At 41.3% G+C, this 15501-nt stretch overlaps 1 protein-coding gene across 2 annotated transcripts in view; it reads left to right on the top strand.

The window, feature by feature from the left end:
* Positions 1-7506, top strand: part of SLC22A18 (solute carrier family 22 member 18) — a 125822-nt gene extending 118316 nt beyond the window's left edge. For both annotated transcript variants that reach the window (XM_060262167.1, XM_060262166.1), the window contains 2 exons: positions 2380-2500; positions 7212-7506. In XM_060262167.1, the coding sequence (XP_060118150.1) occupies positions 2380-2500; positions 7212-7402 (312 nt within the window). In that variant the 3' untranslated portion in view covers positions 7403-7506. The remainder of the gene's footprint in view (positions 1-2379; positions 2501-7211) is intronic.
* The last annotated feature ends 7995 nt before the right edge of the window (positions 7507-15501 follow it).

Below are 15501 nucleotides of genomic sequence, written 5' to 3'. Positions count from 1 at the left end.
TCTGTGGTTAACTGTTAAGTTCTCTGGTGCCTGAGTATTTGGGAATCAGCAGCAAATCAGCAGTGGTCCCCTACATACATATTTATCCGTCTATCTGAAAATAAAAGAGAACCCCGAAGAGACTAGAAATCCTTATTATACCCACCCCCTTACTCAGTAGTCGTGAGGTAACACCAGAAGGAAGAAACAAAGTCTGCAAGAGGGGCTGTGGTCGCCATAAGTCGCCTTAAGTGGTGCAGGGTGGTCATAGTGAGCTTCATCACTGATCATGCTTTTGAACTGGGTTCTTCTCTCCAGTGCTGTGCTACACCACACATATTCAAGAGCTCAGGATTTTGCAAGGGCAAACACAATGAAGAGGGAAAGCAGCAACATTTGATGGCAAATGCATTGCTCAACCATTTTTTTCTTTCTTACAGAAGCATATAAACTTATATTTTTACATATGTTTCTTTGCAAAGCATTCTTACATAGATGAATGATAGGTGGAATTGCAAACCGAATGAGTGGAGCAAGCAGAGCTGCACTGTTGAGGGACAGTGCCAGTGGCTTGCCCTTTTGTTGTCTTTGCTTTTAAGTATTTTCCATTTTGATTTTTCATGGCTACTCTTTCTATATTAGTGATCATCCATTTGTGCATTCAGTATTTGCGAGTCAGTATTTAACTATGCTTCAGAGCTAATTTTGTTCTTTTTTCCCTCTTTATAATTATTAACAAGCAAGAACCTGTCTGGATCCTTAAAAAAAAAAAGATAGATGATATGATGCAGGAAGTCAAGCATTTCACAAAGGAGACGCTATAGGCAAAAATAAAAACAGCATGCCTACATTGGGGATGTGCCTGGAAGCTTCATCTGGTTCAAAAGGTGACAGCCAGGGGACTGGATACAGAAACTGTATCTCTCCTGTGTTAAAAGATCTGCACTGGTTTCCTATCTGTTACCGTCCACAGTTCAGAGTGCTGCTATTTACTTTTAATAAGAACCTAAATAGTTTTATTGACTTCCTCTTCCTGTACTGTCCAGTTTGCAAGATAAGATTGTCCTCCTAGCCCCTGCTCATTATGCCCTTGCCTGCATAGGGTTGCCAACCTCCAGGTGTGGACTCACACTCTCCCAGAATTACAACTACAGAAATCCATTCTCTGCAGAAGATGGCAGCTTCACACTCTATGAAATACCATAGATTCTAGGTGAAATCTCTTCTCAGACTCCCTCCTCCAAAGGCACCACCCCCAAATCTTTCAGAATTTCCCAGGGCAGAGTTAGCATACCAACCCCCCATTGGAGCTCAGGGGGATGATGGTCAGAGAAAGTACTTTTTAAAATTACCTCCCCATTCAGGTTTGCTTGGCACCAGTGTTCCCTCTAAGCTGAGTTAGTTTGAGCTAGCTCACAGTTTTTTAGCCCCCAGCTCACACATTTTTGTCTTAGCTCAGGAAAAACGGCCCCAGAACAAACTAATTTATGCCGTAGCTCACAACTTTAATGTTAGTAGCTCCCGAAGTAGAATGTTTGCTCACAAGGCTCCACAGCTTAGAGGAAGCATTGCTTGGCACCTATCCTACTGTTATTTATACACCAAACCAAAATATTTTTCTACCCAAGCTCTTAACAGAAGTTTTATCCCATCCTTTTTTGCTGGTTGTTTTATGGGCAGACATGAATTCCAGTGGAATACACCTCTTGTTTTTTTATAATTACTCTGGTTTTATAACTACTGTTTTTTACAGCTTCTTGAGCTATTTGTTGTTGTTGTATGCTGTTTATATTTTATGCCTTTTAATGGATTTTTAAAACAATAATCTTTGTGATAATGTCATGAAATTATCTTTTAGTTGGGGCTTTGGGGGTGGGTGAGGGCTGGCTGTTGTAAAGGCAGGGAAGCCCAGGTTGAGCCAAAAAGGAAGAACTCTGAGGCCATGGAAACCCTGCATCAAAGCACTGGGAAGAGAAAGAAGCAATGGCCATTCTCCCTTTAAAAACAGCAAATTACCTGAGTTATTATGAGCTAGCATTATCTGAAACCTACTGGTCTCTTTTAATAAAAATTAGTAATGCATCTAATGAAATCCTTACTTAACCAATAAAACTATTTGCCCCTTTTTACTAAGCTTGCTTGATGTATAGAACACAGTAGAGGTCTCTTATTTAGGAACCCATAACACCCATCTTCAGCCTAACTGATTTGTTCAGACAGAATGGAACGAAAAATCTGCTGTGTAGTGTTAAATATTCTTTGGCTCTTTTGTCATTTATAAGTACCAAGAATCTGGTTTACTGTGTTTTTCTTTATGTCCATAAACTAGGTTATATTTATGACTATGGTGCATTTCCTTTGCACTATTCTGATGCTTTTCTTCTTTGTCCCATCTCTCAGGCCCTGATGACCAATGTCTTCCAGTACTGCATTATTGCATTTCCCATGGCTTTTGCTTTCTGTACCTTAGGCATCGTTACTGACATCCTTCTGACCAAGTCTGTCCCTCCTTCTGACACTGGTAAGACTTGCTCATATGCTAGAATTTCTTCTTCCTATTTTCTTACTGAACCTGTTTAATGCTTCATTCAGTTCTGGTTCAGTGCCTTCATTTTCATCTGTGAGCTGGCAAGTGGGTGGTTCATGCTTTGCCAGAGGACTTTTCTTCTGCCAACCAAGTCTTAAATGCCAACTCCCAGAATGTTAGCACAACTCACATGATTTGTTTGAGAACAAAAGGTAGCCTATATTGGACTTGCATATCCACCAAGATAGCAAAAGCTGGCTGGCATCAAAAGAGCTTGAATTATAATGATGCCTAAAAGGAAGTCAGTGACCTATATTAGTTAACAAGCCAAGTTCACAAGAAGAGATAGAACCTTGCTGCATTTCCTGTGATTAGTACTCTCATAGATGGCTTGGGCAGTCAGTGCTCTCAGCTTGTATCTTAATAATATATTGGTCTCATTTCATTCAAGCACCTAAGGAGCATGTGGGAGAATGCCACCAGACTTGTAGCTGGGCAGCATTCAAGCAGAGTTGTTATTTGTGAGAATCCACATCAGGCCTTCATGCACGGCCACCATGATATGCATGTTTGCAGAAGCCTACATATGGAAGCACCCTGACCTGGATGGCCCAGGAAGCTAATCAAGGTCAACCATGATTAGTTCTTGGATGAGAAACCACTCAGAGGTTGGCAATAGCAAACCACCTCTGGAAGTCTCTTGCCTTGAAAACCCTATGGGATCACCTGCAACTTGATGGCACTTTCCATCACCACCTCATATAGAAGTATCATCTTCACAATCTTCTCCTCTGCATGAGTAGCATCCAGCAAAAGAGCTGGCACTGGCCTTTACACACTCCCAAAGCACTTGCCTGGAGGTATCTGTGATGTTTTAATCTACTGAAGGATCCATAATGAAGAATCCTACAAGCTGCCGTGGTGCTCATCAAGGTCCTTGGATGCAGTTTAATGGGCACATTTTTGTACCCATTAAAATTCTCCTCTAGCTTAGGCTGGGAACAGATACAGGCCAAGAGTTTTCCAGACAGCTGAAGACAGACTGAAAGAATCTCTGCTTGGAGTGTGTTCCAAGCAGCATTCCTAGTTTTTACTTTCTAGATGTGAGGTGACTGTCAGATGCAAGAACAATGTGTGTATGCCACAAGTACAAATCTTTCTCTTATCCTGTCCATATCCAGCTTTATGCAGCCTGTATTTTGCCATATTTCAGAATATTCCCATTATTATTCTATCAAGGACACTGTTTCTGCGAAGCCTGTTTTAAAGATCACAGCTAAAATTAAGTGTCTGGTTGCCAGGCCAGTTTGAGTTAAGATCTGGACAACCTCAACCCTTTTAGTTCTTACTCAGTACAAACCTCTGGTTTTGAAAGGAACAAATTGAGGGGGAGGGGTGGGGATCAGCAGCTGGAATTCATCCAGGATTCTTCTCAAAAGGGCTTTTGTAAGAGAAATCTAGCCTGTTCTGCTTGCTTCCTGAGCTCAGAGGTCCAGCCTCAGTCACACGTGAAGGCCAGTACATTTGCCTCTGTGCAAAACTGAATTTGCATAGATTATTAGGTCACAATTCAGAAAGATTTCCAATGCCTGCCCAAGAACAGAGAAGTATTGGTAGCATGGCTCGGGAGCAAAGTGCATTGAAGAGACTATACTGGCACCCCAGTAGAAAGAAAACTGCTTAAAAAAATAAAAATTCAAAATAAAAATTAGTTGTATGCATACTAAGGAAAAGAAAGGTGCCCTGTGCAAGCACCAGTCGTTTCCGACTCTGGGGTGTCATTGCTTTCACAACATTTTCACAGCAGACTTTTTACAGGGTGGTTTGCCATTGCCTTCCCCAGTCTTTTACACTTTCCCCCCAGCAAGCTGGGTGCTCATTTTACCAAGCTCGGAAGGATGGAAGGAAGGATGGAAAGCTGAGTCAACATTGGGCCGGCTACCTGAATCCAGTATACTAAACACCAGAATTAATCAAGGGTACATGTAATATATGTAATAGACTGAGGCTTACTAGCAGAGGCATATCTGGAACTTGTGTTGCATTTCCAACAAGGGACATTTGGGTTTGAATTGACGTATATCGCAGTCTTGAATTTAAGAGTACAGATTGCGTATTTCAGGGAAAAGAGCAAATGTTTTCAGCTCTGTGAAAATAAATTGTTAATCCTGGAAAGTGGAGAGGGGCTGAGCTTTGGAGCAGAACTTTAAGGACACCATGTACCACTACTTTTGTTAAAGCATGATTACTGTAAGGTGATTAACTCCCAAAGTTAATCACAGCTGGTAAAACGCTTCTACACCCTTTTCTGGTTGTGCTTACCTGACCCACCCATCAGCCTACTTAAACAAATCTCCCTGCTTTGCAAATATAAACCATACACTGCCCATTGAAATATTTTCATTCATGGCTTTTTGAATAACCTGTCATGAGAACAACTTTTGAAGCTTAGTGTGCAGTTATTTCATTCACTGCTTTTCTCATCAAACAATGGGGGATTGCCACTTAGAAGATTTTCCAGATTACTTAAAGAATATACATCAAGGAACTGCCCTGACAGGATGCTCCCAGTTACTGACATAGTTTGGAAAGTGCTTCAGGAAAAAAGATTATTAGACAAAATGGCATCTTTTCCAGCTGCCCTGTACTGGTTGTTGCCTGTGTTCAGAGCTGGCCCACCCACTAGGCAAATTAGACATTTACCTAGGGCACCGGAAGGGGGCCTCCTCAGCCTCCTCCTCCTTCCCTCACCATTTCACCCTGCCTGGGAAGGGGCGGTGGAGCGCCACACTCCCCGGGCTCTTTAAAGGCCAACCCCCCCCCCATTGATCAGCTGATCAGCGGGTAATACAAACAAAAGTTGTTGAAGTGATCTGTGAGTTTGCCTCCTTTGAGTTACTGTATCTCATATTCCTGTCTCCATTGCAGAAAAATGTCTTCCGGTGACATTCTTGGTCACCTCTGTTTTATATTCATAGTAAACTGTGAAGTCATTAGGACTTTGGGTGTAGAACATTGTTGGGGTCAATCACTACCAATGATACATGTCCCATCCTGCCAAGGTTTATACCTCTAAGAAACCCCTTGCAACTCCACAGTCAATTCATATGGTTTCTTTCACCAGCAGAAACCACATTTCCAGGGCTCAAAGTTGGATGGGGTGGATCACATCTCATTTCTTTTTCAGTTCCAGAAATTGAAGCAGTAGGGTAACCCCATTATTACACAAACTCACTAAGAAAAGTTCATTCCCATACTTTTCTGGGCAAGGCTAGCTAGAAACAGGCTTTGCTGAACTTGTGGTTTCAGCAACTGAAGGATAATGAAGCTCTCTGTGGACAACACTAGGTGGAAATAGCCTAAGTCTATCTCATCTCTTCTTTGCCAGGCCAGAGGTGTTTGTGAAGCTGGAAGAAACAGGGGAAGGCACAAACTGGCAGCTTTGGGAGGCTTCAGTGGTTGGAGGAAACTGACTTTTCTCAGGTGCCTGCATCTGCAGTGCCTGTCTGCCTCTTCAAGTTCCACAAACGTCTATAGCCCAGGAAGGCTAAAAGACCGGCTCTGCTGGACTTTTTATGAGTTTACTCACGTTTGGTGAATGGACCACAACCTGTTTTTAGCCTGGCCTAATATGAAATGAAACTATCTCACATCTTTTTTCTCCAGTTACAAGAACTGAATATTTCCTCACAAATACTATTTCAAACTGGACTCATTTGTTTTATTTATTTATTTGGTTGATTTATATTCCACCCTATCCCAAATGGGCTCATTTTCATACCTCCCATGACCATATGAAGCAAAGGGTTTCTTTTTGAGGTTTTCTAGCATACTTGAGAAAGAAAAATAATTTCTCAAAACAAGTAGTTTGCCAATGCACATATGCAAAACCCCAGTGTTTTAAAATGAACAAATCAATTTGTGGGAACTGAATTCCCACAAATTGCTTGGCAAGAATAGAGATTCCATAGGGAGCTGTAAACTACTGTGGAAATGATGCTGATAAAGAAAGGTCATTTAGCGGCTCATTTTCTTGTGGCAATTTTCTAGTGTTTTTCCTTAGTTTCAGAAGTCAGATAGTGAGCCAACTAAAAGGTGGCTCATAGTTCATCAAGGGCCAGATGTTGTATAGGACTTCCCTGCCTGGAATGATAGGTTTGAAGAATTAAACGTGGCAATTTTCCTGAAGTCATATGGCAAGTATATAATAAAGCAAGGATTTGTGGGGCAAAGCCTCCTACAAACATAGGGTACCACCCAGGCAGCATAATTCTATTGCTGTCAATGGGACATAATTAAGCTTGTTCAAATTTCACTTAAATTAATGGGATTTGTAAGTGCTTAGTTTTGGCTGAATCATGCTCCCATTTTGTACTGCTACAAATCTACTGAATCCTGGTTCGAAAAAGAACTGTCTTTAATGCGTTATTTCAATTGCATGAGGACTCATGCTGATAATGTGAAATAAGATACATGGTCTGATCACACCATTTGCTGTGCAAGAAAGTAAGTCCTTATGGTGGTTTATCGATACCTGTGATAAAATGTCACATGAAATTAAATAAAACTTTAGAATGTTCAGGATTGGGGTTTATATCCCTTATTGTAGAAAAGCTTAAGACATGGATCTAGGACATTAGCATTTGAGTAGGTGCTAAAATTAATTTTTATCTGTAACTGTTAATTTTTTCCCCTTTTCTTTTAGGAGCCATACTGGGAATATCGGCATCTGTTTTTCCACTGATACGGGCAGTAGGTCCAACAATAGGAGGATTTTTATACGGAAGATTTGGAGTCTCATCCTTTGGTTACTTACAACTGATCATCAGTGTAGCTCTGCTCCTGTATATCTTTAAGAAGAGGATCCCTCTGAATGAAGGAAAAGTTAGACAATAAATTCCATGTGTAGTGTTAATTAGCAGATGTGTGATTTTAACCATAATAAGACTTTTATTTCAATTGCCCTGTTTAACTGGAAATAAAAAGACCACATTAATCCAGCTCTATTGCTTACTATAATGTACTGTAGGTATCACTGAGGAATTGTTGATGTTGGATCCATTCACAGCACTTGAAAACATTATCAGAACATTCCACAGCACTGACTGCAACCACTCTAAGGATCTTACAAGGTTCCACAGTTGACAGAGTCATTCTTGTTAAACATGTATGCTTCTGTAAGAGTCTCAGCTGGTATAAAACGCATATTTTCTGATAGTGGTCTTGCATCGAATTTTATCGATTACCCAAGATCAAGATGGAGTTGTAAGCCAAGAGCAAAGAAGCACACATCTTTCTTATGGGATGTCAGCCCAGGCTAGCTTCTGGTTCTGTTCTCTGGTGATGCAGGTCACTATCCCCTTGTACCAAATTCATCACGGATCAGCCTTTGACAGACCAACATAAATGTAGTTTTTAAGGCAACATGTCCTGCTGTGATGGCAGTGCTGTGCATATGGGCCATGACTGCAAAAGGCTTGTGAATAGATTGTATTATATTAAAAGTATCGGAGGCCATCTTTTATGAAAAGGTACTGGTTTGTTCAGCCAACAGAGGGAAAGATAAGGCTGAAATCAGAGCTAAAAATATGCTGCTTTACAGCACAATAAAGGACGGCATTAAGGAATCACATACAATAAACTCAGCCATACCTTTGATTGAGAAATTCTAGCACACTAATCATGAACAAGCCCAGAGAAAGAAAGGGGCTTCCTTTCACTTAAATGAACTTTACAGGTGCCATAAATGACACCAATTCAATTCCAAAAAGACACATTACCAGCCAGTTGCAACAGGAGGCACTGTTTTACACCCAGATCCAACTACTTGCATGCACAAAAAAGCTTATACCTTGAATAAAACATTATTGGTCTTAAATGCATCACTGGACTCAAAGAAAGTATCATGGATTTCAGTGGAATATGATTTCTATATAACTTATTCAGGGCAATATGGGTACCAATATGATAAACCACATCTGCAAAACTAGGCATTAGAGTGGACTTTGTGCCAAACTGTAGCAAAACTCGAAATGGCTTACATAAGTCTCCTCTCCTCGATTTTATCCTCATAACAATCCTGTGAGCTAAGTTAGGCTGACAGTGTGTGGCTGACACGAGGTCACCCAACAAGTTCCCAAGATTCAAGCATGGGTCTGCCACATCTTAGTCCAACGCTGACTGCTACACCACACTAGGATGAGAGCAGGCTTTGGATTCACATACAGTTTTTTCTAATAACGGTAATGCTGGGAGATTAGAAAGACATTACAACAGCTACAGTGTATTGGTAAAGGGTTGAATCAGAGGTGATGTGGCTGTTTCCACAGTGGCTTATTTGTTTATTTATTGTATGGTAGAGATACAGAAAGTATATAATAATATAAAATATGTAACCAAGTTGATACAACGGGTATGCAGACCGACTAGGCAGTCCCCCTAAATACTATTATCTAGATTTTCAGCCCACTCAGTTGCAGCTGGGGAGAGTTTACATAGCCGTCACATCTCCCTGAAAAGCATGATGCTCCCATTCCTGTGACAGATGGGAAATAGTTTGGTGGGCTGCACCACACTAACATTCATGGCCTGGTATTTTGCCCCATTTAAACAACAGGTCTGCACAACTGCCAAAGCCTGCTTGTATTCTATTAGCCATCTTCCATACTTTACATGGCAAGTCAAATCCTGTGGTTCTCTCATTGGTGTTTATTTTAGCAGGTTATGGATATCAGGTGGAACTGATTACATCCATGTCCACAACCATTCATCCCCTAAATCAAAAAATTGTGATTGCAGGTACCCATCTTATTGCTGGGTGTCAGGATCTTAGTCTGGATAGGCCCACGTCAGCCATGTTTTTGTGGATGGACAATTCTGCTTTCTGTTACCTTTCTATATTCATGAAAAAGAGCATCTTGTCTTTTGAGATGCAGGGGAGCGATGTGGCACAACATGGGTAGCCAATAGGTCAGAGTAGGTTTAATACACCTACTGATGGTTCTCATTGTTGTATTGACTTGGGCATCAGGTTTGTGGGCATGAGAGCTGTTGAGCCACACTGCAGCACCATATTCTGCAGTACTATGCACCAACCCCAAAGCTGAGCATTTAAGAGGCACCCCAAGTTGCACATAATTTTTGGAGAATGTTGTTTTGCACACATTTTTTCACTGCTTCATTGGTAATATGGTATTTATAGCTCAAGGTCCTATCCAGGGTAATGTCAAAGTACTTAAGTGTATGTAGGTTGTGCATAGTTGCCATTAAGGTAGACATTCAGTTCAGTTAGTGTGGAGGACTGGGCCTGTGTCAGCTGGGGGACCCCAGCTCTGCCTACCCCTCCTTAAATTCTGACCTGAAGGGGTTGTTCCACTCTACCGCCTCAGGGTATTGCTGCCACCATTGTCCCTGTCTTGGGCTCTGGTTGGATAGGACAGTCTCCTAACTTCCCTTCTATACCACCAGGAACTCACCTCAGGGCTTCCCAGGGATCCTTGGAGCTTCCCTGGAGAGTTGGCAACTGGCCATTTTGCCATTTTTCTCCTTCCTAGGGATTCCAACCCACTTCTAGCATTTCAAAGTGGTTGGGGAAACTATGTAGTACAGAAGGACTTCACTCCTTCAACTGTTAAAAGATTTATTGAAAACTCACAACTGTTTATAGGCATGTCAAAAGAGAACGGAAGTAATAACATATAGGCAAAAACACTCCTCTCTCCCTTCTATAAACTCATGCCCTAACTAGACAGTATGCAGGGTAAGCACCTTACTTAGTTACTCTTGGGTAAGTTGGTCAAACATATCCCCCAAAATGGCCACCGCCTCTGGCCCAGGAAAAGGGCTGCCTGCTGCAATCTCCAACCAACGACTAATTGACTTCCTGCCAAAAAAACTCAATAATATATACAGCAGTTCCCACCCAGGAACTAGCTCTCTCTCCTGCAGCATTCTGGGGCAGATCTCCTCTAACCTTTTGGGTTAAAACAATTTTATTGGTAACATATGGTAATAAATCTATTTCTTACATCTTTAAAAACTTCTTTCATCTACCCCATATATTACTTTCTACCCACCACCACCACCCCCATTACTTGACCCCCACTGGTGTTATTTACTTAAAATGCAAATATTTAAAGGTACCCTTAACTATTAAAACAAAAAATTATATTCTTTTTTTTAAAACTTAATCATTATCAAAAATTGTCCAATGTCCTTTTATTTTCCACTCTTTTTCTACATATCTTCTAAACTTTTTCCACTCCGTCTTAAAAACTTCTAAATCATAGTATCTTAATATTCTTGTTAATTTGTCTATTTCACTCCATGTCATAACTTTTATAATCCAATCCCATTTCTCTGGTACTTTTTCTTGCTTCCACAACTGCGCATATAATGTCCTAGCAGCTGAAAGCAAGTACAGTTCTATCTTCTTTTGGAAATTTTTCCATTTGTAATCCCAACAGAAAAGTCTCTGCAACTTTCTTGAATTCATATCCCAAGATCTTAGAAATTTCTTGCTGAATCATCTGCCAATACTTTTTTGCTCTTTCACAAGTCCACCACATATGGTAGAAAGAACCTTCATGTTTTTTACTGATCTCCTCTAACCTTGAGGGATTTCCTGTCCTCTCTAGGGAGTTGCCCTGAGATTACTGATTACAGAGAGGAGGGGAGGGTTGAATGAGAAGACTAGGCAAAAGCCTACCTAGAGTTTGATAGTCTCCTCCCATCCAACTCACAGACAGTTAAACCCACGCGTAAAATGGTGTTTCTCCACAGTTGGCAAGGTTGTTATTGAGATGGAAACATGGCTACTGCTGTATAACTGATCTATAACTGCAGAGGGCACACATGGGGAATTGAAATACCAGCACATTCTACTAGACAATAAGGAAGAGTGAAAAGATATATGGTGACAATTTAAAGAAGGTGATCTGTGAAGTCCCTGATTCATATCTCTTCACTACACAAGGACATTGAGTGGATTTAGGCAACTCACTCTCTCACACCGAGCACCAGCCCATCTAAAACACACATTTTATAGGAGTACAGAAGCATGCAAAGCACTTCAAATACTCAGCAGTACAACATAAATGCTAATCACTATTACCAGTGGGCCCGAGGTGCCTTCATCTTGCCTAATAACACATCAGTCCGTGCCTGAACCATCTGAAAATGTTTATACCATGTTCTCTTTCATAGAACATATTTCAACCAGCAGTGGGAAACCATGAATGGGCAATGGAGGGGAGGGGGGTTGGACATGGAAAGTTCCTTCTTGGCTATATTTCTCAACAATCGGGTTGTCTTGGGTCAGCCAAACCACGGTACTTTAAAAGCTATATCCATTCACGTAGACAATAGCTTAGCACAATCAGATTACATGTCCAGTAGTTTTGTTATGTTCGGATTCTGAAAATTTTAGACACTTATGTCTAAATACATAAGGGAGTTCTGGCCATCACATTTAAAGGGACAGAACACCTTTTTAAATGCCTTTCTTCCATAGGAAATAATGAAGGCTAGGGGCACCATATTTTGGGGCTCATAGAATTGGACCCCCTGGTCCAATCATTTTGAAACCTCGTAGCTAACATATCACACACCTCCTCTTGATTAACATGCCCCTCCATGAATGTACTACTCTACCCTCATGTACAATTTCAGCATGCAGTTTGACCAATAGCCATACTAGGGTTTACAAAGGAGCATTTTTTCTCAGGCTTGACTGGCTAGGAATCCAAAGGCAGTGAGGAGGTAGTTCCTTTCTGAATAGCACATGGCTCACTTCGGAAAAGTAATCTGGAGATCTTCATTTGCAAGCACCTCAGTTCAGCTGTTTCCTGCTTGTGGCACACTGGTGTGAATTAGGCAGCCATTTCTGGTGTCAACCAGTTCAGCAACTCTAGAGAAATGGCCAGTTACTGCTATAAGTGTCCTCTGTGCTTTTCTTGATTATGTTTGATTTGTACACCCTGCCCTTCTCACATTTTATGTCTTTTTTACACTATTTCTCTCATAACCTCATATATAAAGGTATCTATCCAGTGACCCACTACGTGTATCCAGCAAAGAAGGTTCTAATACACAGAAGTCAAGTCTTTAACTGCTACAAAAGTCCTTTTTAGGCATGTTTTAACAGTTGGGGAGGGGAAGGAATGACGATATATCTTGACCTGAATAGTCTTTTGATCCCATTCAACATGATACTGAAAGGAAAGGAGTCAGAAATGGATGCTGTTTTGAGGGGAAAGTTGCCCAGTAAGGCAAGGGGACCTCTCTACAGGCCTATTTATTGAATCCTTGAAAGGCCAGATCTGTAGATTTTGGCCCACAGCACACTAGCAATGTTTTTTTTCCCCCCTGCCAATAAAAAACCGTTTCACTTAAGTAATAAAAAAGTACTTTATTTGGAATGGTCACATTTAAAATGGAAGTAGCAATATTAAGACATACATCGGCTTAAAGATATCAAAATAAATACAAATATAGATATTACAAATAATTTAAACTGGTATTGCAGCTACAGTTGCTGCATATTCTTTGCATCCCATATAGAAAATGAGAACATTTTGCACAGCTGGGCATCCTGCAGACACAGCCATACTTTGCCTTAAATCTTTTTTTTCCAAAAAAAAAAAAAAAAGGTCTTTGGCTTATAAATGCCTCTCAAAGGAAGCTCAACCTCTTCTCAGCTACTTCATCAGATCTGGAAGAGACCACCTTATTGCTAGCATCCTTTGTTGCTTTCCTTCATTGGTATCCTGTCCTGGTGCAATCCAAAACGCTTATTTGGTTTGTCATCCAGAGTTTCAGTTTTCTGGAAAAAAGGAAGAAACCACTAATGATACAAGGCAAGCAACCAGTACAAACAAAAAAAATATTGTATGGTGAGATGTCCCCCGCCCTTATCAAAATCCCAGCCTAAATCCAACAAATCATATGAAAGGGAAACTAAAGGCTCCATCTCTGGGGTTTTGCTACTACAGGAAGTCCTATCAGGCTTAGAGATCCTAACAGTGGCATACAGAATTGAACTAGAAGGGTTCTGAAAAGTGCATTCATTGTTATGCCACAGTTTGCCTAATGGAATTTACTGCAACCTTAGGCAGCAATTCTATGCACACACTCAACTAAGCAAGCCCAACTGGACCTCAGTGGGACTGACATCCAAGAAATGGAACTGCACAGGGTCAACTTGCATACTGCAGCTGTATTTCCTTTACCCTCCAACTAGGCACTGGAAAGGACAATCCTAGGTAGGGTTTCACTGGGATCAATGGTCTTAGACTGGAGAATTTTGCATAGGTTTGCACTATATAAGGCACTTGTTTGGAAGTCTGTTCCACTGAAATCAATTAAATTCCAACTTTGACATATTTAGGTCAACTAATAATACTAACAATAACTAATAATTAATAATACTGATTTTAGATAGATAGATAGATAGATAGATAGATAGATAGATAGATAGATAGATAGATAGATAGATAGATAGATAGATAGATAGATAATTTTATTTATATCCCGCCCTCCCCGCCGGAGCAGGCTCAGGGCGGCTAACAACATCATTCAATTTCCCTTATACAAAAGACAAGGTTACATTAACATTAAACATTAAAAATTCTGATAAGTTTAAAATCACTTAATTTTAATAATTTTGCAAGAAAAATAACCCCAAATCATGAGATTCTATACCATGAATTCTGCAGTGGTCCTACTCCCCCTCTTGCTCCAGAAGCACATTCAAGCGGTTCATGACTCAAACACTCCAATCCTAAATATAACTGAGTTCCAGCACAACCTTAAGCAGTTACTTTAATACATTGGTTTCAATGGATTAAGACTGCAGTAAATCTGCAACAGGATTGAACTCTCCTGCCCACAACAAGTGGTTTTTAGGCTGCAGTGCTGAACTAGAGATAAGAAATACCTGAAAGTACCTGAAGAAGTACTTGAAAGCAGCAACCAACTGCACTATTGCTGATCCTATTAATTCGTCTGTGCTTTCAGGGCATCATATGGGGAGGGGGAAGGTCATTGGCCCTACCTCACATATGTGGGGTGGGTATCTATATACCAGATTCACACAAACATTTTATATCTGGAAAAGGGCAGAGGTAGCTCAGCTGAAGTAATAACACATTATGCAAGAAGTGAACTGAACCCTACCCTCTAAAACCACTTAGTCTGGACTAGCCTTGTCCCTAGGTGGACAGAGGAGTCTGTCACATAAATGAGGGGGGGGGCGCTTCCACAGGGCCCCATCATCTTCAGCATTCGAAGCAGGGACAGTCATATTTCAGTATAGTCAACCAAAAGAAACTACTGCTTTTACAGACTCCCAGGCAGGGGCCAAGGCTGGAAGCGCGGCATCCTTTGCAGCAAACATGTCACCTCTACGTTTTCTCTCTAGGAGCAGTTTAAAATAATTAAAGGACAACGCGCTGAAGCTCACATGGAGGCACATAAAAGATAACCTGGGCTTTCCTCCACTGTATGGATTCAAGCACGCTGGAGAGATAATGCGACCGGAACTTTGTTTCCGGTTATTCAATGAAAGGAAGATCAGTGACTTGCAGCGTAAAAAGACAAACGAGGCACTGATCGAGAGATTTTGCTATTTTTATTCACCTTTGGGGATCTGCCCAGCCAGCCGGGGGGCTCAGGGGGCCCTGGCCAGGCGCCTGTCGCGGGTGCCGGCGGCCGCCTGCTCGACGGCCTCCTGGCGGCTCTTGAAGCCCTTGCTAGGCCCCTAACAGTAGGAATTAGGTCCGTGGTGTGAACAGTATTGGCTAATGCCTACTGAAACAAATAACCTACCGTAAATACATCAGAGAAGACTTTGCAATTCAGACAAATCCAAAGACCAGTCTTCCGTTTAATGCAAAGCTGCATACTATCTCCCCCCCCCGCCCCCAACGCTTTAAAGAGCACTTCCCGAGCCCCTTTCTCGAGGGTCTCCCACCCGGCTCACCTTTGGGGATCTGCCC

Source organism: Heteronotia binoei, chromosome 21 (assembly GCF_032191835.1).
Source record: "Heteronotia binoei isolate CCM8104 ecotype False Entrance Well chromosome 21, APGP_CSIRO_Hbin_v1, whole genome shotgun sequence".
Taxonomy (NCBI): domain Eukaryota; kingdom Metazoa; phylum Chordata; class Lepidosauria; order Squamata; family Gekkonidae; genus Heteronotia; species Heteronotia binoei.
Note: the sequence above shows the minus strand (reverse complement) of the source record. Positions and strands in the feature narration are given on the sequence as shown.